A 27,063-nucleotide genomic window follows, 5' to 3' on the forward strand; every position below is an offset into this window, starting at 1 on the left:
AAATACCGAGTCGGTATCCTCGGTTCTGTATTGGAAGTCTCCTGGATTTAATTCGTCCTCATGAGACAAGCAGTTGAAACATATCTGCAAGTTGAGAACTGACTTCAGGGCTGTGTAGCCTACAATCACACGTTCAAACCCTGGCTGCGTCGAAGGGGATGGTAATAGCGCCTAGAAGCCAGAGCAATCTCGCGTGCAGTGCTGTATAAAAATAGGATTTGTTTGTGTGGCTGCTGCCTTGGCTCTAATTTCGTGAAGGCACTTCGCCTTAATACTGTTAGCAACTCTGCAGAGATCTGTACGTTACTGTTCCACGCTGGAATGTATACGATTCAGAAATGAGTTAGGACAAAGGCTAGACTGCTTCCCCTCCACCCCCCCCCAAGCCCCCACCGACCCCCCAGGCCCGAGTGCCACAGCCCAATCACGGCACATTCGTTCTTTCAACCCTTAATTAAACAGCCGTAAGGCGGCAAACAGCGACAGCTTTGATCTGCTCCGTGCTGGGAGGGACACTTTTGGAGTGCATGGGAAGTGCCCGTGTATTGACACAGTGCCAAGTCCTGTTTCGAAATGAGAAGCACACCAGCCCCCTTCCCAGAACGTGCAAACGACGAGTCATGGCAGACTGCGATCTGGGATTTCAGAACAAGCACTGCAAAGGGGACCGTAAACAGAGCGCTTTGAAACACAACTTCTTGTTGTATAAGCGCCTTACAAATGCAAAATAATACAGTAAAATACATGGGGCTCTAGACCGTATGGGTGGAATGAATTTCAATGGGATAGGAAGATTCCATCGTCGTTTTTTCCATCAATTGAGAATTCGCCGAATTTGTGCCACCACATTTTACCGCAAATGAATGTGGGGGTGGGTGATTATGGTAATAAAGGTATGGAGGAATTTAGGGGTAGGGCTTCGGTGGTCTCCCACTGCGTACATTTTGCGGTAAACTGCCCTACAAATAAAACATCGATGAATTCTTCCGCGATGGAAAAAAAAACCCTGATTAAATCACATAGAATCCCATTTTAATGGCACACAGCACTCACACTGGAATATCGTGTCATTTAATTCCAAATCAAGTCATGGGAGCTGCCAAGGGAACACAAATAGATTGGCATTTGTTTTCTGGAGGCGGTTGTTTATTATTCCTAACAGAGCCCAGGGCACCCCTTCTAGAAAACCTCCTGGCGGGGGAGTTCTAAGCCTCTGCAAGTGGTTAAGATTGGCAGTGATGCCCCGATGCAGGGTTCCACACTACCGCACCAGCCACCCTGACCCAATGGCGCACAGACCCCTCATCTCCTGGACTCGGGCCACACTGGCATGAGCTGCCCAGGCAGTTTTGAGCCAAAACAAAGGTGAGTGATTCTTAGGCCGAGCTCCAGTATTAAAACACTGGGCGTTTTCCTTATGTGTGAGCACCTTCCGTCTTGGCATATATTATGGCACTGGCAAATTAAGTGATTGCTCAGGAGCACGCATTCGTGTTCAGTGGGGAAGCCAGGATTTGAACTCTGCCGCCCCTTTTTGTACAGCCGAACATTTGCCCATTTGCCCACTAGGTCATATCTCCTCTCTGGCGTGCATATACGCTTTTTTGCTCAGACAAGGAAAAGCAGGCTGTGTATATGTTATGATCAGTCCACCATCTTGGCGCAGAAGTTGTTCTCTTTTGGGGAGGGTTGAGGTTGTGTTTTTTTCAGTGCTTCCTTTTGGGGTTTCAAGCTGTGACCTCCACTAGATTATGTAGTGTTCCTGTTGTGCTACCTCAGAACGTAACCCCAGCCGCATTTGTCCCACCCTGGTCCAGGACGCCCCTACTGCAGCTGTCCAGGGTGGGGACAGCGCGCGAGACGTTCCCACAGCTATCTCGGCGCCGCGCGCGCACTTCCCACTGATTGGCCAGCCTTAGGAACCGGCCAGCAACAAGAGCTCTGAAAATAACTGCATGAGGCAATGTGCACTCCTTTACACCCTCTCTTTATTTTCCAGCAAACGAAAGGATTGAAGACATCAATGGGTGTCCGAAGAGTAGATCCCAAATGGTGAGTCTCTGTGCCTTGGCGCCTTGCATATTCCAGCGCTTATGTAGAACTCTGGATGTTAGTTATGTCTGAAACAATTGCAATTGTAATGTTTAGAAACGCAATTTAGCTGGCAAAATGAAGAGCAGAAAAACTACTTTGCATGTGATGGTTTTGAAAGTCTTGCTCTACTGCGCTGCTTGCTTATTTTCCCCATTGTGACAGCGTCGGACACTGTAGAGTTTCCATCCATCTCATCTTCCCCAATGTGTGATAAGGGCCTGCAAGCCATGCTGCCCCGTTAGCTGGTGTGTCTCATTTGAGTGATCGAACGAAGCCTGTTGGGGTTCATCAAAAGGAGCGACAATAATGCATTCCTCAAGTTTTAGATCCTGGAAGGAAAAGAGAGGGTCTCGGTGCCCAATGCAGCGCCGCCGAAAGCCCTGGGACGGTGCCAGGGCCTTTCAAACTTTTCCATTGAAATGGGCCTCAGGAGGCCCTGAGCTGTTAGCCTATGTCGACAGTCTGATCGCAAAGCAAAATATTTCTTTAGTTCTGTACTTTGTAACAAGCACTTAACTGGCTCTCTTTCCTGGAGCTCTAGAGCCTTCACCCCCCGACCCCTGCTCCCCAGCCCTGCAGTGTCCAGCAGCCTCCTTATCTCCTCATTGCCTTTTTACTCTGGTTTCAACTGCAGTAGTACTTTGCTGACAAAGAGAGCTTAATAGATGTTTAGTGAACACGTTGGGCCTGATTCACAGAACGTTTCGTTTTCTTCTGGCATTGCACCATTATAAAACACTTACATGAATCAGACCCTAAGTGTTTCAACGCCCCACTCGTTGCCTTTCTTTGTTCTGTGCAGAGGCCATTAAAACGGTATGTGATAATCTAGAGTTATTTACCCCCCCCCCCATGTTTATCTTGCCATTATATCCTGTGCACCTCACAAGTGCCTGAGACTGGTTTTCCCAGCTGTGGGAAGCCCCCACCCCCTACCCCCCCATAAGCATAATTTTGAAATGGCCGCCCAGAAGCCCAGGCACATCTTAAGCCGGCCCTGTAGTGCACAAGAGGTCGAGTACTTGCTCTCTCATAGTGCCTTCGTCCCCTAATGCTTTTCCAAGTAACAAAACTCTTCTAAATGAGTCACTCCCGCAACAGACTGTATTGGTACCTTGTCTGTGGGGGAAAGGGAGCATTCTACTTGGGGCAACAGGCTGGGAAGTGGGATATTGTGCTAGAACGAGACCACTTGACTGTACGAGTCATTTTACCAACATAATCGCACAGAACACAGTGGTGGTCTCATCATTTTGACAGTGGGGTTTGCTGGCCAGTGCCGCCACCTCCCCAGCAACAATGGCAGCACTGAGCAGTAACATGGCGGGCATTTCTGAAAGTTCTGTAGGGCCGGTGAGCCAAGCAAAAGGTACACCACTGATCAGAATGTCTCCTCATCAAAGCATGGCGTCCCCTCTCAGAAGTGCTGCACTGTCCCTGTAATAGTATAAACCTCCTTAGGAGGGATCTTAATGTTGCAAAAGGGCTGGCAGACGTGCTTCCACATACTGCTGTTATGCCACTACAATGAATCCAACCCTGCTGAGAAGTACTGCTATTTTCCTATTCACAAGGGACCATGGACTGGGGAAATGTGGATACCGCGGCACAGAAGGCTACACGTATTAGTTGGTGCTGCTGAGAGGCGATTTTGCTATTTCATCTAAGCATAGCAGACTTGTGACTGGCTGAGAAGTGCTTGTAGCTGCTCACATGGTGTGCATTACACCGGTTCTCGCTGGGGAGCAGCAACGCTTTTTACTATTATCAGAGCTAGGTTTGAGTGGGAAGGATTACCTTTAGAAACTGGTGATTAAAACATATAGAGAAATTCCAGACGAGAGGAATAGTCCATGTCACTCTGAAATAAGACCTCATTGAACGGTTTGTTGTCTTTAAATTGGCACTCTGGTGACCTACATCTGATTTTTATTGCTTGACTGTTGGATAGGGAGATTCCTTTCTGCTATCCCTTTTAGATAGGCGGTGCACCACCGTCTCCGAGGGAGAGATCCATTGGGATAGGACCGGGTGTTCTTCATTTTAAGGACACTCTGCCTGTGCGTTGTTTATGTAACTTACAAGATGATTTAATTGTCTTTCCTGTAACTGTGTTCTCCAATACCGTGCTTTAGTGTTATGGTGCCTAACACCTGCCCAGGAGTCCAAAACACGACCCTAGCATACCCAGGTACTCCTTGTGTTAATAACCCCCCTCTGTGTCTCTTTCTCTCTCCCTCTCTCTCGGCCCCTCTCTCTCTCGGTCTCTCTCTCTCGGTCTCTCTCTCGGCCCCTCTCTCTCTCGGTCTCTCTCTCTCTCGGCCCCTCTCTCTCTCTCTCTCTCTCTCTCTCGGGCCCCCCCCTCTCTCTCTCTCGGCCCCCCTCTCTCTCTCTCTCGGCCCCTCTCTCTCTCTCTCTGCCCCTCTCTCTCGGCCCCTCTCCCTCTCTCTCTCTCGGCCCCTCTCTCTCTCTCTCTCTCTCGGCCCCTCTCTCTCTGCCCCTCTCTCTCTGCCCCTCTCTCTCTCTCTCGGCACCTCTCCCTGTGACCAATCAGCTTCCGGGGCACCAGTGGTCCAGGGATGAATATCGGTTTCTAAACCATCCATCAGCCCCACACCTCTAGTACACCCGAAGGGTTCCAAACAGACTGGAATACAAGTGAATTATAAGACCTCCTTGTCCAATTTTTGGTAATGTCGACGGAACGGCAGGCTTATCTCTGCAAGGTCGTGGATCGTTGGTTAGTTGCAACACAGAGAAAAATACAATTATTACCCAATGATAAAAGGGACTGTCTAGCAGGGGAGAAGTCCTAATAATTAAAGTGGGGGGACTCATTAACAAATGCAATGTGATGTGATGTCACCAGAAATTAGTATCAAGGTGAACTATGCACATATCATTAAATTGTCTTTGCATAAACCCCCAAATTGCACAGGATAAATGGTCTATGCCTTTCATAAAATCAACACACACACAAAACCAAGAGAGAATATTTTCTTCTAATAGTGTTTTTGCAAATGTGAAAAGGTGTGCATGTTTTAACCTCCAAGAACCAATACAAAGGTTTATCTGGAACATGCAGTACCGAAATGAGACATTTCACCTTTAGTTGTAAGTTCATTTTTCATCAGGTTATATAGTGCAGTGGTGAAGTGACTGGCCTACAAACCTGACCACTGCAGTTTGATCCCAGAGGTCGGCTTGAATTAATAAATTCAAAGAGGACATTCAGTGGACGGCATCAAGGCGGTTCCAGGACACTTTGCAGCCCTTGAGACCGAGTTAGTGGCGGCAGACAGCTGCGGGTACCAGGTGTCAGGCAATTTGGCAAGCAAGGCTGAACGGATGTCTGCATGCTGGCTGGTGCGATGTCTCAGGGCCAAGAATCGTTGTCTCTGTGCTGGTTGGCAGATCTGGAGCTCTGGTCGAGGGGTCTCGGATGTCTCTGGTGACTGTGGCGTGACAACAGTCAGCGGTGCTGCCGGATGCGATTTGAGGACTCTACTGTCTCAAATGTCCTTAAAAGATGGACGATGGATGATGCTTGTGTGGCACTCCTCCTAGCTTCTTTGCAGGGCTTGTGTCATCCTTTCAAGGCAGACAGCCCAAAGCTCAGGAGAGTGTTTGTAGGCAACGGCCTTGTCCTTAGTTCAGATACTCTCCGGCACTTCCTAGGAAGCTTGCTGGCAGAATCTAGCAGGGCTGGGTACCGGTTCTTGAGCTGCTGAACGGGGCCTCTGGTCCAGTGTCTCCCTCTGTTCCCTGTGAGATATTTAGGGGAGGGATCTTGCTTCCCTCTTTGAACCTCTGGCCTTCATTCACAGGCGGAAGATATAAGGTAGACTGTACCTTCAGCCTGGGTCCAAATGAGGAGTCCTCCTTACTCCTTTCAAAGTCGTCGGATGATCTGCTAAGTGAGTTGTTCATCCCTCTTTTAAAGCCCAATGGGCCCCAGTGATTGGTGCAGGATAAGCCTACCTTAATGAACCAATCCTGGGTCCCCACCAACAATCTTCTGTTAGGCATGAGGTCAGGACCAGAGTGCTCTGCAACAGGAAAAGTTAAGGGGTGACAACATATACCCAAGTCCCACCCATCTTCCTGTCTGTTGTAGATCAAAGTGTCTCTCTGGTTAACTGAAGCCTCTGTGACTCTTGATTAAAGTACAGGCCTCCCTTGAAGTATGTGGTGAGAGCTGTCCTCCAAATCACATACTTCTCCCCTCTGAAAGGGGTCAGCTCTGCATAGGTTTGCCTACAGTAAATAGTGGACCCAGACATGCATTTCTCTGCCTTTCATACAGAGGGGTGGGAACTAGCTTCAAGTTGACACATTGCATAGCAAAGGGGTGTTAGGCCCGCCTTCCTGTTGTCTGTTCGGCAACCAAGCCTCTCCTGCAGGCTTTCCTCAATTGTCTCTCATTAGTATGCACTGCCACCAGCCAAATGACAATAGGAAAGCAGAACCATGGAGTCTTTGATATTTAAATTGGGCTGCTCATGGAAGGCGTGCCTTCCCTCTTCTTGAGATGCTTTGATGTATATGTGGCTGTCACATTCCAACTGAATATGACCGGGGAAGATGGCACCTGTAGGCTGTTTCTTCCCAGAGTACACGTGACTGTGTTTTGTACGGTAAGTGGAGGAAATGTGTGTGGAATGGCCTCACACATTTCCAGAGGCTGATCTCCCATCATTCATTTTCCTTAACAAATTAATCAATAAGCCCAGGTGAGCGCACGCTCCCTGTGCAGATGGTCAAATTCCTCACACTCCCGCTCTCCCTCTCTGCCACCGCTTGTCTTTGTTGTGTGCCTCTTTAGCTCTTTCTTTACTAAATCTATGCACAACATATGCCCATATTTAATGCAAATTGTTCTCTTCGAAAAGAAATATTTTGCAACTGCTTGCTGAGAGGTCACAATGAAACTTGCACACATCAAAAAGTTTAGTCTTTAAATATCCTACACTCGTGAAACAAGATAGCACAGTCAAACATGCGCGTCCATGTGCACTCCCAACCCCAGGGCCTGGAATCATTTCACATTAGAAAACTGGGCAACGATGCTGGTTAGGATTTGGTCATTGCAGTTCTATAAAATGAAAAGAAAGGTGAACACATTGATAGCCCGTACACAGTCTTGCTGAACTGGAGGTACACTTCCAGTGATGGCTACTGGGTGGCGCTGTGGGACGTGTGATTTAGCTCAGAAGGCTTATTTACCTCCACAGCTGCCGCCGTCAAGGAGCCCAGCACCAGTCTGCAGTGTGACAAAGAAAAGGAGTCGGGCTGCCATCATTCAATTTCCTCCAGAATGTATGTGGTTGCAGAAGCACCCGGAAGCACCCGGAGCACCCATACTGGCAGAACATGTGACTGGTCGAATTTAACCGATCGATTTTTCTTTTTCTCCACAATTTAAACGCTGGTTTCTGCATAATCTATCAAGCTGTACAGGTGGGTGAAGGGGAGACCAATAGAATTTAGTAGGATTCCCCCAATTTCACCAAAATATCATTTAGATAGAAAAAAGGCATATATCAAGTACATCTAACAGCCCCTGCCCCACGCTAGAGGTTTCAGGTGGACCCTCAGAATCCATGACGTGGTCTGACGCTATTTGGGTTCTTTGGGTACCCTTATAGCTGGCGTGATACTAGAGTTGAGTTTGTGAAATGTTACAGAACCATTTTAAATCAACTGCAGTCGACGCAGCACGAGTACCCTCTCTCCTTTCAAGTGCCTCTTCGAATCAAGGGGACTCTCACTCCAGCGTACAAACCAGGCATGGAGGGGCATTCCCCCACCTGCATACTAAACGCGGGGGCTTCCCCTGGTGTCAGTGTCCGCGCCTTCAGTTGGTCAGGTGTGCTAGCCTGCTCCTGCCTTCATAATTCTGATGCTCCATGATGATTGGCTGATCGGGATGTCCATGAACAGAGTGTTGCCAGGCGACTCAAGCTTGTGCCACTGATGTTTTTCAAACTGCTTTAAGTGACAAATTGTCATAATAAAACTGCTTAGTAATGGACTCTAAATGATAAAATGGGGGTACTGGCGAAAGGATGCAAATATTTGTTTTAGTCTGACCACTTCTTTTTGAAGAGGAGGGTTCAGTCTCCTACTTTTGGCGGTTGCTCCCAGCCTTTTCTACCTCTGTATCATATACAGCTGCGTGGGCGGGCGCTGTACATTCGATTTTCATGGTTTGCTCCCCATCTTCTGAAAGGTGGGTGCCATGAGTTGTTGTCAGGAAACTGGGGGAAGATGGGAGTCCCCTATATCCGACTGCACTCCCATTACTTGCTCACCCCAGCAATATTCCACCCTCTGCTATTCTTGCTCTTCCCGATGCACCCCCAGAGTCCTCCACTGTCCCTCCTCTTATGATGGACCCTGTCATCGGGGCAAGTTGCATTGAAGAAAATGTTGTTCCTATTTGCACAGAAGGCAGGAGTGACTCACCAACCATACAACACAAATGAATTATGTAGCTCTTTCATGATTCAAAATGCTTCGAACTCCTTTTGATATACTAAGATTTTGTTTCCAAACTCTGTGAAGCACAGTGTACACTCAAATGCTATCAGCATGGTCGTGTTTCCAGTGACCCAACATGCTAGTCACCTGTCAGGAAAAGTCATCGCAAGAGAAGTGCCCCGTTTCCAAACGGGACAATCAGGAGTGACGGGGAAGGAGTGCCCCTCCTAGCCAGACCAGAGAGAGGGCCCAGCACCCTGCTGCGAACCCTTGAGGGCAGAGACTGCCACACACCTCTGTGATGGAAAGAGCGTTGGGACCTGAAATCCACCGCCCTATTCTCCATTGCATGCCTTACCCCAGAATGTCCTCTTTTAGTAACTGTTGCCCCGTGCCCAGCTAAAGTAGCACCCCTGTGTTTGTTGGTGATACCGGGTGATGCTTACGGGTTCCAGCGCAGCACCAATAAATGGACCAATGAACCTTCCAGACTGCACGCTAGCTCCTCCCGTCAACGGCTTTGTAATGGATTAGAGGATTGCACTGTGGGCAGTGTTGGGCAAAGGTACATTGTAATTCACAATGCTCATCCGCCTCCCACTCCCTCCGGGTCAGTCGCTTCTCCAAGCAACGAGTTGGTGGTAGATCTTTCTTCTGCTGGGGCCTCCCTCTGGAACAGCTTCCCTGCCTCTCTGAAACTTGGGGAGAACCATCTCCGGTTCCGAAAGCACCTCAAGACCTTCCTTTTTGCTTCTGCTTTCTCTCCTCCTCTCCCCTGTTGATCTCATGGCTGAAACTGCACTGGTTACCTGGCTACCCTCTGATCTCGGGCCAGTTGTTCACCTGCACTGCCCCCCTGGAAACCCTTGCACTCAGGAACTGTTTCTGTATTCCTACAGCTCCCTACCTGCAATTGACACGTGATGTCTGCACTTACCTTGCACTTGCCACCAGCTGGCCGCACTTTTTATTTATTGTCTTTATTTATTTACTGTTTATCCTATGCACTGCACTTCCCTCCCCCTTCCTCCTGCACTTTTTTCCCTCCCCCCCCCCTCCCATGCACAGGCGCAATCTCAAGGTCACCTGGCCTAGTAAGATCGTTGTCTGTCTTCCCTCTGTTCCCCCTACCTTGCGCGTTGTACCTTGAAACACTTCTGTATAGGCGCGTTACAAATGCTTTATCATATCACCTTTGCCCCGCACTGTCTAATCTTGTCACAACATAGAAGGAAAACCGCTCCTCCACTAGACGCTACAGAGGAAATTATGAGACATAGAACTGTTTAGGCACCCATAACACGCAATTAGGACACATTCCTGCGGACAACCACAAGTGCTTTAATGAGTTGAACCAGGGTGGCCATTTACTGTTGGGCCAGATATATCTGGTGCATCATCAGTTCAAGCAATCCTTTATCGCAGTGGTGATTTAGGGCAACCCTGCATCCACTGCATCTGAATTGCATGGAATCCTTTTCTTAGGGCTTGATCTGAAAATCATGGTATTTGAAGACTTGACGCTGCGGACGAAGCACGCGGTGGACAGTGGAATGGTAGAGTTTGCAGACGCCATGGAATGGCGAAGATTCAACAATAATGGCAGAAGACCCCAATTTATAGAGCTAGAAATAAATTAGTCCAAGTCCTTGGCCATATCGTCAAAGTAACTTTGGTTTACATATTCAAAGGTGGGTGGCTCCAGAGGGAATTGTCTGAAATAAGAATGGAAAAAGTGGACTACTGCAGTACACTGCGTGTAGTGTGAGCTGGACTGTCAATTTACCACAATGTTTTCAAATGGGAGACTCGGACACAAACCTAAGATTTAAAGACGTGCCAGTACCCTTTTATATACAATAATGCTCCTGTCCCGAAGGGGCCAATCTCAACAAAATTGGGTTCTCCCCTCTTGCTCCAAAAGGTTTCCACAAAGCAATGTTCAGCCGTACCAAGTTCCCTCAAAAACAGTTCCAGTAATCCAACCCAAGTGGTGAGTGCAAAATAAAGTCCTTCAGCCAAGTGATGAGTGGAAAACAAAGTGCTTCACGTTTCCTTCAGCTTCAACAAAGTATTCAAGGTCAAATCTAACCAAGGTTACTCCCTTACAGAGGTGGTTGTCATTCCTCCCATGGTGGGACCTGTGGGGGTTGTCACGTACTTAGACCCGTAGTTTAGAGAGGTCTATTTACATACAGCATGAGCCCATGTCCCTCGGCAGCCAGAGACTTTTGGAGTCTTGCTTGTTGCCATCACCAAGGTGGTATCCTTCATACACTGGGTTTGTAATTTGGCAACCTATTTCAGCTAGGCTAGGCCCCACGTTGGTGCTCATGGGAATGGGAGGATGTAGAGATGTGCATCGGGGAAGCGTGACCCTACTCTACCCTGGGCTCTGCTCCTGCCCTGTGTACTCTTATTTTGTCCTTCCTGCCCTCAGACCTTCTGATGTTGTCCCATTTCTGCCCGTGCTTCTTCTATATCTGCTCTTTGAGTGTCTGCCCCTCCCTCTCTCCCACCTCTAATTGTCATCTCTGTGGGTATCAGCTTCTCCCCCTTTCTAAGCTTTCAGCTCTTGCTTGTAACTCCAAATGGTGCTCCTCTTTTATTTCAAAGCTTTCTTTCCACTTCCTGTCGGCTCCCTCTTCCTCCTTACAACAACCTTCCCTCTGGAGATCTTGCCTTCCCTTCTCCCACAGTATATCCTGGCTTCTGGTCCCTTCGTTGTCCTCTCTTGTATCTCTCCCCTCTCATATTTTCCTCCCTTCAGTGTTTTCATTAATACGCTTGGAGAAAGGTATTGGCAGTCTTCCTCATAACCACACTCGGTTCCCAATGCCTTCTAATATTGTCTTCTTTCTGGATTCCTGTACTCCACTTTTTTCCAGATGATACCTTTCGATTCACATTTCCGGATGTTTTCCCTCTGTCTCTGTTCTGATAGAACTCTTGCTATTGCTATCTGTACTTGAATCAAACCCTGCTCCCCCGAGCTCTAGTTGAGACCCTTTTTTACTACACTTAAATCTATTTCTTTCTTCTCATAACTGTTTCTGTCCTCAAACTTCAATGCATGTTTCGTTAAGCATTCAAGCTCCGATTCTCTTTACTACAAATTCTATGTTCAAACAACTTTAGTTTTCTCTTGGTTCACGAATAGCATCAACAGGTTGACTTGTAACAAATAGATCAGGGGTTGTGGCACACTAGTGGGCATCCCTCTCTCATTTTCCCATGGGCTCCCACCTCCCTAACCCAAGTGTGCCTAAACCCCAGGTTGTCATCTAGTGATTTGTGACACCTACTGTATAAAGACTCGGTTATGTAAGGGCCAAAAGGCTGTAGCCTGCTCTATCTGGCTCCCTCTGGGGTTCTTCTAGGGGTTCCCTATCCTAGCGCTCCCCAGGTCTGTGGAATTATTCTTTCTCTGTATTGTAACTTAAAGGTACCCAACTCCTTTCTCTCTCTCCTCTCACGTTCTCTCAATCGTTTCCCTGATGTTCTGATATGATAAGTCATTTATAACGCGCATGTACACAAGTGTTTCTAGGCGCGACAAGACAAAGACGGGAAGAAAAAGGGAGGACAAGACAAACGATCTTACTTGCTCTTGTGTTATTCACATGTTACTTTGATCTACTCTCCACTCTAGTCTTGCCCTTGACCCTCCCTCTACTCCTATGTTCTCTCCATCTGCTCCCTCATCTGTCCCTCTGAAATACATGCACTCTCCCTTTCCTTGTCCTCTTCCCCTTTCCTCTTCCCTCTCCTATCTCTCCCCGTCTTTTTCCACTACCATCTCTCCTGCACCCTTTCTCCTCCCTTCCCTTCTCATCTTTCCTCTCTTCTTTCCACTGTTCTCTCGCTCTCCTACTCCTCTCTTCTTTCACTCACCCGTTTTACTTACACTAAAACCTAGCCCCTCTGACGCACAACTCACCAAACATTAACTCACAGCCTCACTATCTGGTACCATTCTCTATCACTATCAACACCTCACCTGTAAACAGTCACCACCACAAACCCCTCAATGCTCCACTCTCCGTCCGTCCTCCCAACTGGTGTCTCGGTCCACCTCCTCTCCTAACCTCAACTGAAGTCCCTTCACTCTGTCTTTCATTTACCAGTCATCAATACTCCTCCCTTCCTGTTTGTATCTGCCCCCCCACTTCACTGGTCCACCATTTCACCTGAAACTAAGGGCCAATCTAGGTCTACTTTTCCCCTCTGGTATGGGTTTTCACAGCACAATTATTTTTAAGCCTATTTAGACCCACCCCCTTTTCTCATGCGATATTTGAGTTTGGTTTTGGGTTCTGGATAGTTCAACGTTCGTCCGGCTCTGCTGTCTTCATACACCGCAGAGAGTATTGTGATTTGGTACAGCGTGTGGCTCCTTGAAGAGGGGTGTTTCAGACACGTTAGTTGACCCCTGGTTTCTTTGTTGGGTTGGCTGCAGTCTGTGGTGGTGGGTTGGCGTGCTGATAATGATAACTCTGAAATGAGGCAAGAAGAACTCGGACTAGCATCGAAATGGCAAGGTATTGAATGATTGCTAGTGGCACCTTAGTCAGTCACCAAGGCACATGGAAGGAGGGAGCAGAGACCGAGGCCCTCCCAACTCTTGCACTCCCCCACTCAGGGGCAGGATTGGCCCAGGTAAAAACCCTGGTGGGCGCCCAGCCGGAGGGGTGGGCGCCCAGCCGGAGGGGTCCCTCTCCTCTCTTGACAGGGTCAGGTGTCCACCCGGTCACCTAAGTTCACTTTAACTTCTTTTCCAGTTCCCACTCAGTAAGTTGCTTAATAAACAAGCCAGTTCCTTTCTTTGCCAAACTTCACCCCTCCTCACAGGGTATTTAATGTATTTTCTGTGCATGCAACTTTAAATCATCTAATTTTCACCATGATTCTAATTGACCACTCAAACCAGCACCTGATTTCCAGACTCCTTCTCTGGGCCCTCCTCTGATGAGCCTTCCTGCTGGGGGCCTGTCCAGAACTCGTGTCTTCTTGTTGGCAGCTCTGCCACAAATTGACACATTCTGTCTGTCTTTGCTTGCTTTAAAAGGGCAGTTCCCACTCTCCTTGGAGGGTGTCCTGTAGTATTGGGTGAATCTGTGCTTGAGGGTTTGTTCCCTCTTCTGGATGGTTCAGATGAACACGATCAGCCAGCCTTCCGATTGGAACTGGTTCCAGGCAGGCATGTCAGAAGAAATAGGACTGAGAAGTTTAGGACTTCTCCCTTGTTTCCTGTCTTCACAGACCCTCTGGAGCCTCGGCAGGCTTCTCATAGGCTTCCTGCCAAAGAGAAAAAATCAAACCAGAACCTCCTCCACCTAGGACGGCAGAAGGAGGACCAAGGAAGGACAAGCACATGATAAATGGCGAAAAAAGAATACAGCCACCATTCTAGAGGAATGGTAACCCTTCTGTGCATTATCGCACCTGGGTTGACAGCATGCAAGATAAATCACGCAAAGGTCAGTAGAACACGTCCACTGCCACCAGCCTTAAAGGTATGCTTGTCACTGTAACAGAAATTTTACAGGCGCAGTGAAAGAGGGGACACCGTAGATCCCTGCAACACTCCACATAAGGTGGGGCTTGCTCATCTCATTATATGACATGTAGGGAGGATAAAATCTCTCTCTGCCTTTGGGAACATACATTCTGCAAGGTAATTAAAGGGCTGTGACAAATGTTACAGACCCAGTAAGAAAGGGGATACTATGTAACCTCTCAGCACTCCACATAAGGTGGGGTGCGCTGAGCTCGCAATGGGAATTGTAGAATGGATAAAAAGTATCCTTCTACACTTTGGAACATTAGTTCACATAGTGAACGCAAGAGAAAATAAAAAGGGAAACCCAAGGGGGCTGCCCAGCAACACTGCACAAAGTGATGTGTGCTGCAATGATAACATGCATATGTCCAAAAAATTATAGGAAAGTATGATTCCAGAAATAAAGTATGGAGAGTCGCAAACATGACTTCCATGGAAAGAGTAAAAGAAAGGGTGAGTGGGGGGAAAAGGTTCCTGCTCACTCAGGAACACAGAAAAATAATCAACAAGTCCAGCAAAAAGTGGTGCGGGTCTCGCAGGTGAGGGAGATTTAGCATACATATGAAAATCTAACCTAAGAATAGGAGAACAGTAGTGGGTGTCAAATTGTTTCCTAACACAGAAAACTTAGTTGGTCTAGTTGCAAAGTGGCTTGTAATGTCAAGCATGGAATACCTTTTGGCTACACACGGACCTGGTGCTAGGAGTGTTTTCTGCTGTAGGCATACCGACGGTCCCATTGCTCCCGGAAGGTAGGCAAACTTGGCCTCCTCTCTGAGTGGAACGGCGTTCTCCTGCTAATGGCTGCTTAGTCTTACGGGCCCTGGATCCTGCAGTTTGAAAGCATTTATCCGAATAGCGTAACCCAGGAGCTATCATTAATGGTATTCTCTTTCAATTTCTCACACCTCCAAAGCAGTTTTAGTTTTTCGTCTGTGGGGTAACACGTTCTAGTTTGTGCGTAGCACAGAACTATTTTGGAGTCACCCCAGCCATTTAAGGTTGCCATGTTACACGCCTTTCATTATTAATGCGGCAAAGCATAAGCACATGTTGGATGTCTCTTAGTAAACCGAGATCAAGTGGCCTGGTGCCAAAATAAAGAGTTCTCCTACCGTGCTACCGCTTTTAAAATGAAATGGCAGCTCTCTGTACTATGCCTTGTTTTACCCCCTTTTCCGCAGTCTCAAGCGACGCCCATTGAGGCGATCCCCATAGGGGCGTGAGCAACACGTGACATGCTTATCTGTGGAAACTGCATAATTTAAAGGGTCAGTTGTGTAACATGAGCCATGCAAAGGACTAAACGTGTTTAATGGAAACTGTGAACTTTGATCTATGGGGGAGGGGGAGGTGACTCTAGAGCAAGTGATCAAGATCTGCCCAGACACCGTAAACCACATCTACAAACCAGACGGGACAGGCGCATGGGGAGGCTTTGGACTTCCCCACCCTTGATGCACACAGGCCCCATCCCAAAACCTTGGAACATTACATGCCCCACACAAGCCAACATATCCTAATTGCCCCCCTGAGTCGGTAGATGGGGACGGCCTATCAGGATCTAACTCTCTACACCAATCCCAGTTGGGAAGCTGCCACTCAAGCATTGTAACCAGCCATCCCGCGGAGGCAGGAGATAGTGGTCCTATGGGTACTACACCACCCAACTGGATGATACAGACCTCGGATCTCAATCCTTCAACGTCACCCCAGCAATCCCGGACACCTGACCCAGTGCCAAGACCATTCACATCACCTATCCTCCAGATCTGTACCATGTCATCCTTCCCACAGTCCAGTACATTGATGATCAAGTGAGATGTTCATCAGTGACACAAGGTCATGTAAAGGACAGAAGTGTTCTTTAATTAATCCCCTTGAGCACAAAATAACATAATAGTGACTTTAATATATGAGGCTGTAGTGAGTGGTCAGAACTTCCCATCCTTTTATGCATGCCACTAGGGACTGGGAACAGGTGATTAAGGAGGGATCCAGTTGGCTTGCTTTTCCCCACATGACGTGATAGATCCTATACCCAAGAGACAGTCAATGGATAAGCCATCCGGTTGTGTAGCAAGGAGATCATGGGGTCCATGGGTAAGGAAAGGACCTTAAGGGCAATATAACCAAGGTCGCTGTACCCACGAGTGCTCATTTGCACACAAAATACCGGACCAACTATAATCCACTCCAGGAGTGGAACCAAGTAAGTATGAAGCAGCAAGGAACTCTGTTTGAGCCACACCCAGGAAGAGGATAACAACTCTAACAATTTGGAAAGAGAGTATCAGAATGATCCAAACATCTGTGCGCCCTCTGCTGCCAGATAATCTGCAGAATAGGGATGAGGGAGACCAAGAACCTGACCAAAATGAACGGACGAAATCCAAGACGGCGCTGAACGCTTTCTGAGCCTTTAAAACTTTGTATTCACAACCTGACTACAGCAAATTTTTAGCCAGTGCAAAACATGGGCTAATCTGGGGAAAGTAAAGACATTTAACAATTTGAACAAGACTAAACGATCCTGAGATGGCAACAAATGGAAAATTACCAATTGGCAAGTGCCTGGGAGGAGCCTTCCCAAAACCTGGTGTGTAAAACGAACTGCAACATGTAAATAAGGAGTATCATCCTGGTGCATATAGATTATGCGGCACATGGCTCCCTTAATACAAATAAATACCAACAACGTGATACTCTTCCCGAACAAGGCTGAGCCTTGGAAGAGACTGCAAACTGTTGCTACCTGGAGGAGGGCATCAGAGACAAATAAAGTTTGGGAAATCTCTCCTGGAGTGGCTGATGCCTGGAGACTCTAAGATGGTGGTTTTGCATAAAAGTATACGTGAGCAACACTTGAACCAAGGAGAATTGGTTGGGTAAGTCCTGGGGCTTACCACCAGCAACCCCGGGGGAATAGAACAGAAGTCTGACCTGTGGCAGGAGGGTGGCTAAATAATTAACTGTCTTCAAAATGTGTGGGGGCGGGGGATACCCAGTGAAGTGTTGTAAAGTCTGACCAAGCCAACGGTCCAAGAGGGACCTGTTGTGAATCCTGACAAACCAAAGTGTAGACACGTATTGTGAATCCTATAAAAACCAATAGTCCCGGACCGATCTTTTAGAATCCTGACAAATCTGGGTTCCAATAGTAACCTGTTATGCATCCTGAGAAAGGCCAATCATTAGGAAAGACTGGTTATAAATCCTGACCAGGCCAAAAGGTCCTGCAAGGACTTGGGAACCCTGAAAGAAAGCTCAAGGTCCTCGAGGGACTCCCGATAGAGTGAAAGGTCCAGTAATGACTCACGGTAAATCTGAAAAGAGCCAATGTTCAGGAAGGGACGCGTTGTGATTCACAGAAAATTAGTTCCAGGGTGGACCAATTGTGAAAGCCAAACATACAAAAGGTCCAGGAGGAACCTGTTGTGAAATCTATGGAAGTGAAAACCTATGAGCGAGCCATTGTAAGACTGCAAGAATGGAAGCCGCTTGCTGTGATCCTGAGAAGCTAAAAACTGGGAAAGATCCCTGCTTTTGACATCATTGGATCAGAGGGGAAGGGGACGGGGTGATGTAGAGCATGGGAAGCAGCCAACGGGCACACAGTTCCCAGGAGATCTCCTGGAATCTGGAGGTGAAATCAGAGAGAATGCCAGAGTATTCCAGGCTCCGACTAGCTCCCGAAGGAGGCTCCCGAGGGTCTATTAAGTTTTGTTTGTTGTAATAGTAGAGGGACGAACTGTTATGTTAAGTATACGTTTTGAGAACTCTTGAGATGGCCACAAAGGGAAGCTATTAAGTGGCACTGAAAGCACTGCCTATAAGCCAAAACTATTGTCATGTGAAGTGAGTGTGTTGCTATGAGGGGGGACACAGCCTGTGGATGATGTTTGGTTATATAACCACCCATTGACTGGCCATGGTCATGCTTGTCCTTATGGCCAATCCCACCACTACCTGTCCTTTCTGCCCAAAACACACACTCCTGCGATCTCTTTGAGCCTAACGTTGAGCTTTCTGAGGAGCCTTCTGAAAGGTAGTGGCTTACTTGCAGCTCTATAAACCAGCTCCTGATGTAATAAAACTGCCTTAGCAAAGTGCGCCTTCAGCTTTTTTGAAATACAAGCAATATGGGAGTACTAGCATAGTTTCCTTGCACTGAATTTCAGTTAGAAACATGTATTAACAAAGTCAACATTTTACATAATGGCCATAAGATGGCAACAGCTGGCGAATGGTGGTAGTACCTAGGCCTCGCAAATGCCTATGTCAGAGCCATATCTGTTGGCTTTGCTGATGCTAGTATTTTTATTCTAGGGTAGCCAGGAGGCTATGGACGTAAGGTTTTGGTCAATATATCTGTCGGCCTGCACTGTGGGCTACTGTGAGAAATATGATATGATATGATAGGTTATTTATAACACGCTTGAACTAGGGACTTCCAGCTCTTTAAGATGAGTAGCAATACCCCTGAGAAGGATGGGGATGCAGATTTTAATCAAACATCAGTAATTCAGATGACACAAATAGCTTGGCAAAATGTTCGTCTGTTTTATTGGAAGTAAGTAAAACGGGGAGTACAACGAACATCAGCAATCGCTCGATACTCAACACTCAACTTATTTAAGAAAAAACATATTCTTATAGACCAAATGTGTCACTACTGACGTGTAGACCTGCGTCATTATCAACGTCACCCTAGGTAGCAAGCTTCTAAAACCTATCTGGAAGTGGGATTGGCTCTAAGTGCACTACTAAGTATAGGTGTAATATTTGTATAGAGTAACATAGAAAAATAATTGTATAGTCAACAACAGGTGGGACATCTAAGCCCTCCCTTCAAAATGGCCACTATGAACGTCACTAAATTTATGACGTCCCATTGGCTAGACAACTATAGTGCCCCCAACAACGTGGCCCTCTATAATTGGTTAGCTACTAACCCCCGTCAATAACTTGCTACCTACGTGTGCAGCATGCAGACTGAACAATCGGGTGCGGGTGAGGTTGTCTCGATACCAGCTTCCCACCAATTAAAAAAGGACACTCCATCACCTCAATGGTTCAGTGTCAATTAGTGTCTGAAGTTGGCCTTGAGTTTGTACTGTTCTCTGTAATTTTTTAAGGAGTGTTGGTACTGTCTGGTTTCCGTGCGTAGGTGTGAGCTCCTCAGGCATCCAACTTTCTTCCATCACGTGACTGGACACCATGAATTGAGCCTTTTTCGTGTATTTAACTGTATTTTCCAATAGTCCTCAGATGTCTTTGTTTATACTTGGCCTTCTTGAACAGGAGTTTCTGTTCTTTTCCCATTCATTGTATCTAATGTCAGCCAATTTTAGTTCTGATAAGACCATGGCTCTTTGGCTCATCCAACTCCTTAGCTGAAATATATTCTGTTTAATTAATTTGCTTTTGTAACTGCAGCACTGAATTCGAGGCCTTCCCCATTGTTCAAGACTGCTATATACGTAGTGGAACCTTCATTCTATATTTAATCCATATGTATCTATGAGTGTAACGCTCACCTGATTCTCGCAGAGGCGCCGGTCTTGACTGGGCGACTACCGTATCTTCAAAGGTGATGTGTAGCACCCGGTTGGCTCTTTGGGCTGGACCTCTGTGCACTGTATGCCTGACGTGTAGAGTAAGATGTCTGCAGATAGAAAATATGGGGTTAATGAACTGGGGTTATTGGGGTGTCCCTATCTCTTTCCTCTTCTCCTCTCCTGTAGATCCCCAAAGGTTAACGCTCTCACCTTAGGTAAGTGAATGCCAAGCTCTCCATCTGCCTCGGGGCAGGGTGCTGTAGCCAGTTTCTTCACTGGATAGGTAGCACAGGCCTCTTGACTTCAGAGGACTGCTGTCCGTCGTTTACTGCACGAACGGTAAGTTTCGAGTCATTCAAATGTCTTTTTAAAGTCTTTAGTAATGATGTCTCTTGTTTTGCAGGGTTCCGGCGATGGCGGATGACGGGCTGAAGTGAGTTGTAGATGGAGCCCGTGTGATGAATAGAAGCGCCTGGAAGCACGTGAGTAAGCGCTTGTTGCCTGTTTCACGATGCGCTCTAACTGTCTTTTTATTTTGCAGGTACGAGTTCGGAGCGGCTGCAGGGTGCCGGAATACCCACTGGATTAGATGTGGAAAGGAGTAATGGCACATGAGTATTAAAGTTCCCCAATGTCTTTAAACGCACCTTGTTTTGTCTTTCAGATGCGGATGCAGCGCTGAAGGCCTCCGGAGCGTGCGAAGAGTTGGTAAGCTTTTGTCTTTCAGATGCCGGAATGCAGTATGAAGACCTCCGGAGCGCACAAAGAGTAGGTAAGCCTTTGCCTTTCAGATGCCGGAATGCTAACCTGTTCTTTCTTGTCTTTATAGGGGTTGCTGAAGACTGGATTCAGGATGGTAAGCCTTTTTCCTTAGGCCCAGGACTGGATGCAGAAGACACGATGAGCGTCCTGCTGCAGAGGGTGCAGAATAACGCAAAGCAAGATTCATCCACCGGGTGTGGTTTAAATAGCCTCCTGTAGTGCTTAGGTGTCTCCTTCCACAGCCACGCCTAAGTAAGAAAAGAGTTCCTGGTAAGAAAAGAGTTCCTGCCTTCCAGAAGAGTTCCAGTGTTCTAAATCTAGGGAGTGGCTCCAGCCCCACCCAACAGGAAAAGTAGTTCCAAACAGAAGAGGATCAGAGGCTCAACTGGCAGGCAAGTAAGCAGCATGGTCTGCTGCAGGTAAGTCCACCCAAGCATTATGAGCCCGGCGCTTCCAGCGCTGGGACTGGGCATATTTATGAGCCTGGTGCCACTGGCGCCAGGACTGGGTCCAAAAGGTCCCAATTGGGACTGGTTGGCACTCGGAACCTGGGTTATGGATCTGCTTCCAAGGGAGTTGGGAAAACCCTGACCTTTTGGAAGCAGAGATCATGACAGTACCCCCCCTCAAGGCCCCTCCCAAACCGGGCTTCTCCGGGGGTTTTGGCTTGTCAGGAAATGTTGGGTGAAATCTTTTGATTAGGCGAGGAGCGTGGACATATTCAGCAGGTTCCCAGGATCTCTCTTGGGGGCCGTAGCCTTTCCAGTCAATTAGGTAGAATAGTTTAGATTTGGAGATCTTGGAGTCCAGAATGCTTTTGACTTCAAACTCGAGTTCTCCATCCACTAGGATAGGTTTTGGAGATTTGGTTAGTCGGGTTTGAGGTTGCACGGGTTTTAATAGAGAGACGTGGAAGACCGGATGTATCTTCATGTGCGGGGAAGTCCAACTTGACCGCTACTGGGTTTACTATGGTAGTGATGGAATAGGGACCAAGGTATCTTGGGTTGAATGTGCGTGGCCCTTTTAGAGATAGATATTTGGTGGATAACCAGACTTGATCCCCTACTTGATAGTGAGGGGCTTCCTTCCGATGTTGATCTGCTCCTTTCTTGTATTGTTCTTTAGCCCTTTGAAGGTGAGAAACAGCTTCCTTAAAGGCTTGGGTGATTGTAGAATGCAGGTAGTCTACTGCTGGTGTTTCAAGATCTTGGAGGGGATCCAACTCCGAGGTTCGAGGGTGACTGCCGTACAAAAGAAAAAACGGGTTTTTCCCAGTTCCCGAATGGACAGAGTTATTGTAGGCATACTCGGCTATCCAAAGGATATCTTTCCAAGTTTTTTCAGTTTGTTGCAGCATGCAGCGTAAATACTGTTCCAGAGTTTGATTGGTCCTCTCGGTTTGTCCGTCGGTCTGAGGGTGGTGACTGGTCGATAGTCTCACATCAATTTGAGCCGACCGACAGCAACTTCGCCAAAAATGAGAAATAAATTGACTACCTCGATCCGAAATTAGAACCGAAGGAAAACCGTGCAGTCGGACGATGTTTTCGAGAAATTCTCAGGCCAGAGTTGCTGCTGTTGGCAAGCCTTTGAGCGGAATGAAATGCGCCATCTTGGAGAATAAGTCCACGATTACTAGAATCGTATTGTATCCGGAGCATGGAGGTAGATCGGTGATGAAGTCTATAGAAAGCGTATGCCAAGGGCGAGGTGGGATGTCAATAGGGCGTAAGAGGCCTGCTGGTCTTTCCTTTTGACTCTTGTTTTGGGCGCATACTCCACAGGACATTATAAAGTCTCTGATATCTTTTTTCCAAGACGGCCACCAGAAGTAGCGCTTGATCTTTTCTGAGGTCTTGGCTATACCGGGATGACCTTCCATTAAAGAGTCGTGATAACAAGAGATTACTTTTTTCTGTAAATCTGTGCTGGGTAGGTATAATCGTTTTAGGAAATACAATAAGTTGTCCTTTACTGCAAAGTCCTTTCCCTGCAGATGCCAATTCTGTATATCTGCTGGAGTTACAAGTTGCCTGGCTTTATCCTTAACTTCCTCTATGGATTCTGTGGCGATTACACCCAGAATTCTTTGTTCGGGAATGATTGGTACAGGTTTAGGGTTGATCAAGTGTTCTTCCACTCCCATCCGAGAAAGGGCATCGGCTTTACCGTTCTTTGTACCAGGTCGATAGGTAATTATGAAGTCAAACTCGGCAAAGAATAATGCCCAACGGAGTTGTCTAGAGGATTGGGCTTTTGCGGTTTTCAAATATTGCAGGTTTCGGTGATCCGTAATCACAGTAACGGTGTGTCGGGCCCCCAGCAGATAATGCCGCCAAGCCTTAAAGGCAGACTTGATAGCCAGAAGTTCCTTGTCAGTAATCGTGTAATTGACTTCAGGAGGCGAGAATTTGCGGGACCAAAATGCCACGGGATGCAACTGATTGGTTACCGGGTCCTTTTGTGATAGAACTGCCCCCATGGCAAGGCTTGAAGCATCAGTTTCCACGATGTAGGGGAGTTCGGGGCGAGGGTGTTTTAAGATTGGTGCAGAGATAAATTTAGTCTTCAAATCCTGGAAAGCTTGTTCCGTCTCGGTAGACCATTCAAAACGTTTGTTTTTCTTTAACAAGGCAGTGATGGGCTGGACTATTCGAGAGAACTCGGGGATAAACCTGCGGTAAAAGTTAGCGAAGCCTAACATGCTTTGCACACCTTTTACGGAGGATGGTGATGGCCATTTGAGAACTGCATCGACCTTCTTTGAATCCATACGCACTCCGCCAGGTGATAATATGAATCCCAAGAATTCAACTTCAGTCACGTTGAAAACACATTTTTCAACTTAGCGAAAAGTTTGTGTTGACGCAATCTTTCGAGGACCATTTTCACGTGTTTCCGATGTTCAGATTCCGATGAAGAATAAACGAGGATGTCGTCAATGTAAACAACAACACATACATCTATGAGCTCTCTGAGGACATCGTTCATAAAATATTGAAAGGCGGCCGGGGCATTGCAAAGTCCGAAGGGCATGACCTGATATTCAAATAGCCCATACTTGGTGCGGAAGGCCGTCTTCCATTCATCGCCCTCTTTTACTCGTACCAAGTGGTAAGCTCCTCTAAGATCCAGCTTTGTATATATGCATGCTTTTCTGACTTGGTCCAGGAGTTCAGGGATCAAAGGTAACGGATATCTATTCTTAACGGTGATCTGGTTCAGGGAGCGATAATCGATACAAGTTCTAAGGTCTCCTTCCTTTTTTGGAACGAAGAACAAAGCTGAAGAAGCAGGGGACTTGGAAGGACGAATAAACCCATTTGCCAGGTATTGATCCAGGTATTGTCGAAGGTGAAGGTTCTCAGGCTCGGTGAGGGCATACATTCTACTACAAGGAGGAGTAGATCCAGGTATCAGGTCTATCTGGCAGTCATAAGACCTATGAGGAGGTAGAGAGTTAGCCTGATCCTTCCGGAAAACATCTTGGTATTCTAGGTATTCGGGAGGTAACTGGGGAGTCTCTGAAGAAATTGCGGCCAGTGCAACACCAGGTGGAGGGTGACAAGTAGAGACACATTCTGGAAACTGGACCGTTCTTGCTCGCCAATCGATCAGAGGATTGTGTTTCTCTAACCAAGGTATTCCTAGAATAATCTGAAACTGAGGGGCCTTGATCACATCGAACACGATCTTCTCATGGTGTCCATCTTGACTTACTAGCGTCACTTCTTGAGTGGTATGCGTTACTGGCCCGGAGGCTATCTCCGTACCATCCACCGTAGTAATGACGTCCTTTACAGCCTTGGGACAAAGAGTTAGATTCATCCTCAAAACCATTTCATGATCCACATAATTGCCGATGGCACCGCTGTCGACGTAAGCTTCAATTGCATATAATCGATCCGGATTATCAGGGCTAATGAGGACCATAGGTATCACGAAATGCGAGGTCACGGAACTGGTTTTTACACTCAGCAAGAGGACCTCTATTCTTGTCGGGCAAGGTCGTTTCCCTGCTCAGAGTTTGTAACTTTGGTAACTGCAGCTCCTACTGCCTTCTTGGCAGGTTTCACCGGACAGTCTCGAAGAAAGTGCCCTGAGTTTCCGCAATATAGGCATAATTGCAACTGTTTCCTCCTTTCCCGCTCCCGTTGTGTTAGAGGACCTTTCAGACCCCCTATTTGCATGGGTTCCCCGGAGTCTACTCCTTTGGAAGGAGTTGGCGGTTTGGAAAATACTCGAGCATCAAACTTGGAACGATCGGCCTTCCTGTTCTGCAGCCTGTGATCTATTTGAACGACCAAGTCTATGTAATCCGAACAGTCTTGTGGGGGATTCACTACTTGGGCTAAAACGTCTTTGAGCTCTCCACGTAGACCTCTATAAAACAGCGTAATCCTTTTGTCCTCAGGCCATTGAGTTTCCACTATTAGTCTATTGAAAGATGCAATATAAGCCAAAAGGTCTTGATTACCCTGTCGCAACGAAAGAAGCTCATTGTCCAAGGCCTGCCCCTGTGAATGTCTTGCGAACAGTTTTTCCATACTAAGCTGAAAGGCTTGAAAATCATGGAGAACCGGATCATCTTGATGAACTAGAGGGATCGACCAGTCTGCCGCATTGCCACTAAGGTACGAAAGTACAAAAGCTACTTTAGCTTGATCAGTTGGAAAGGCTGCTGGCCGGCATAAGAAGTGCAACCGGCACTGATTGATAAATACTGCAAACCTCTTTGGGTCACCAGAAAATCGCTCGGGCGGGGCCAGAGGTACATTCCCAGGTAGGTTGATCTGCACTGGATTCATAGAGGATGTTGAAGGAAGATTTGCCCCTGATGCGGGTAACGGGGTCTGTCCGGCTTGTGACTGTAGCACTTGTCTAGCAAGATTGTCTGTTCTCTCCTTGGAAATAATTAGTTCCCTTCTTAGAGCATTCGTTTCCTGACGAGTTGCATGCACTTCTGCCCTTAGTTCCCCAAGTAACCGGGCTAGGGGGTCAGTATCCGAGGTTTCCATAGCGCCTGGGCGAGAGTTTTGCGGTAGGCTTTGCGTTCTGTAACGCTCACCTGATTCTCGCAGAGGCGCCGGTCTTGACTGGGCGACTACCGGCTGGACCTCTGTGCACTGTATGCCTGACGTGTAGAGTAAGATGTCTGCAGATAGAAAATATGGGGTTAATGAACTGGGGTTATTGGGGTGTCCCTATCTCTTTCCTCTTCTCCTCTCCTGTAGACCCCCAAAGGTTAACGCTCTCACCTTAGGTAAGTGAATGCCAAGCTCTCCATCTGCCTCGGGGCAGGGTGCTGTAGCCAGTTTCTTCACTGGATAGGTAGCACAGGCCTCTTGACTTCAGAGGACTGCTGTCCGTCGTTTACTGCACGAGCGGTAAGTTTCGAGTCATTCAAATGTCTTTTTAAAGTCTTTAGTAATGATGTCTCTTGTTTTGCAGGGTTCCGGCGATGGCGGATGACGGGCTGAAGTGAGTTGTAGATGGAGCCTGTGTGATGAATAGAAGCGCCTGGAAGCACGTGAGTAAGCGCTTGTTGCCTGTTTCACGATGCGCTCTAACTGTCTTTTTATTTTGCAGGTACGAGTTCGGAGCGGCTGCAGGGTGCCGGAATACCCACTGGATTAGATGTGGAAAGGAGTAATGGCACGTGAGTATTAAAGTTCCCCAATGTCTTTAAACGCACCTTGTTTTGTCTTTCAGATGCGGATGCAGCGCCTAAGGCCTCCGGAGCGTGCGAAGAGTTGGTAAGCTTTTGTCTTTCAGATGCCGGAATGCAGTATGAAGACCTCCGGAGCGCACAAAGAGTAGGTAAGCCTTTGCCTTTCAGATGCCGGAATGCTAACCTGTTCTTTCTTGTCTTTATAGGGGTTGCTGAAGACTGGATTCAGGATGGTAAGCCTTTTTCCTTAGGCCCAGGACTGGATGCAGAAGACACGATGAGCGTCCTGCTGCAGAGGGTGCAGAATAACGCAAAGCAAGATTCATCCACCGGGTGTGGTTTAAATAGCCTCCTGTAGTGCTTAGGTGTCTCCTTCCACAGCCACGCCTAAGTAAGAAAAGAGTTCCTGGTAAGAAAAGAGTTCCTGCCTTCCAGAAGAGTTCCAGTGTTCTAAATCTAGGGAGTGGCTCCAGCCCCACCCAACAGGAAAAGTAGTTCCAAACAGAAGAGGATCAGAGGCTCAACTGGCAGGCAAGTAAGCAGCATGGTCTGCTGCAGGTAAGTCCACCCAAGCATTATGAGCCCGGCGCTTCCAGCGCTGGGACTGGGCATATTTATGAGCCTGGTGCCACTGGCGCCAGGACTGGGTCCAAAAGGTCCCAATTGGGACTGGTTGGCACTCGGAACCTGGGTTATGGATCTGCTTCCAAGGGAGTTGGGAAAACCCTGACCTTTTGGAAGCAGAGATCATGACAATGAGGTATATATCTATATGTTGGCACTTGTCGCGATCTATTTACTATAAGCATTTGGCTGGCTTCATGATGGCTTTGCTGCTTGCGTTTCATTGCATCTGTACACGTTTAAACTAACTAAATATCTTCATCATGTTTGTGGCATAAGTTTTGTCATCTTGATCCCAAAAT

The 27,063-nt window shown here is 47.4% G+C and overlaps 1 protein-coding gene across 8 annotated transcripts in view; it reads left to right on the forward strand.

The window, feature by feature from the left end:
* NAV2 (neuron navigator 2) overlaps positions 1–27,063 on the forward strand; it is a 972,027-nt gene that overhangs the window by 298,098 nt on the left and 646,866 nt on the right. For all 8 annotated transcript variants that reach the window (XM_069623466.1, XM_069623467.1, XM_069623469.1 and 5 more), the window contains exon 3: positions 2,000–2,052. In XM_069623466.1, coding sequence (XP_069479567.1) covers positions 2,000–2,052 — 53 coding nt within the window. The remainder of the gene's footprint in view (positions 1–1,999; positions 2,053–27,063) is intronic.

This window comes from Ambystoma mexicanum, chromosome 11 (assembly GCF_040938575.1).
Source record: "Ambystoma mexicanum isolate Mex_15411 chromosome 11, UKY_AmexF1_1, whole genome shotgun sequence".
In the NCBI taxonomy this organism is placed as follows: Eukaryota; Metazoa; Chordata; class Amphibia; order Caudata; family Ambystomatidae; genus Ambystoma; species Ambystoma mexicanum.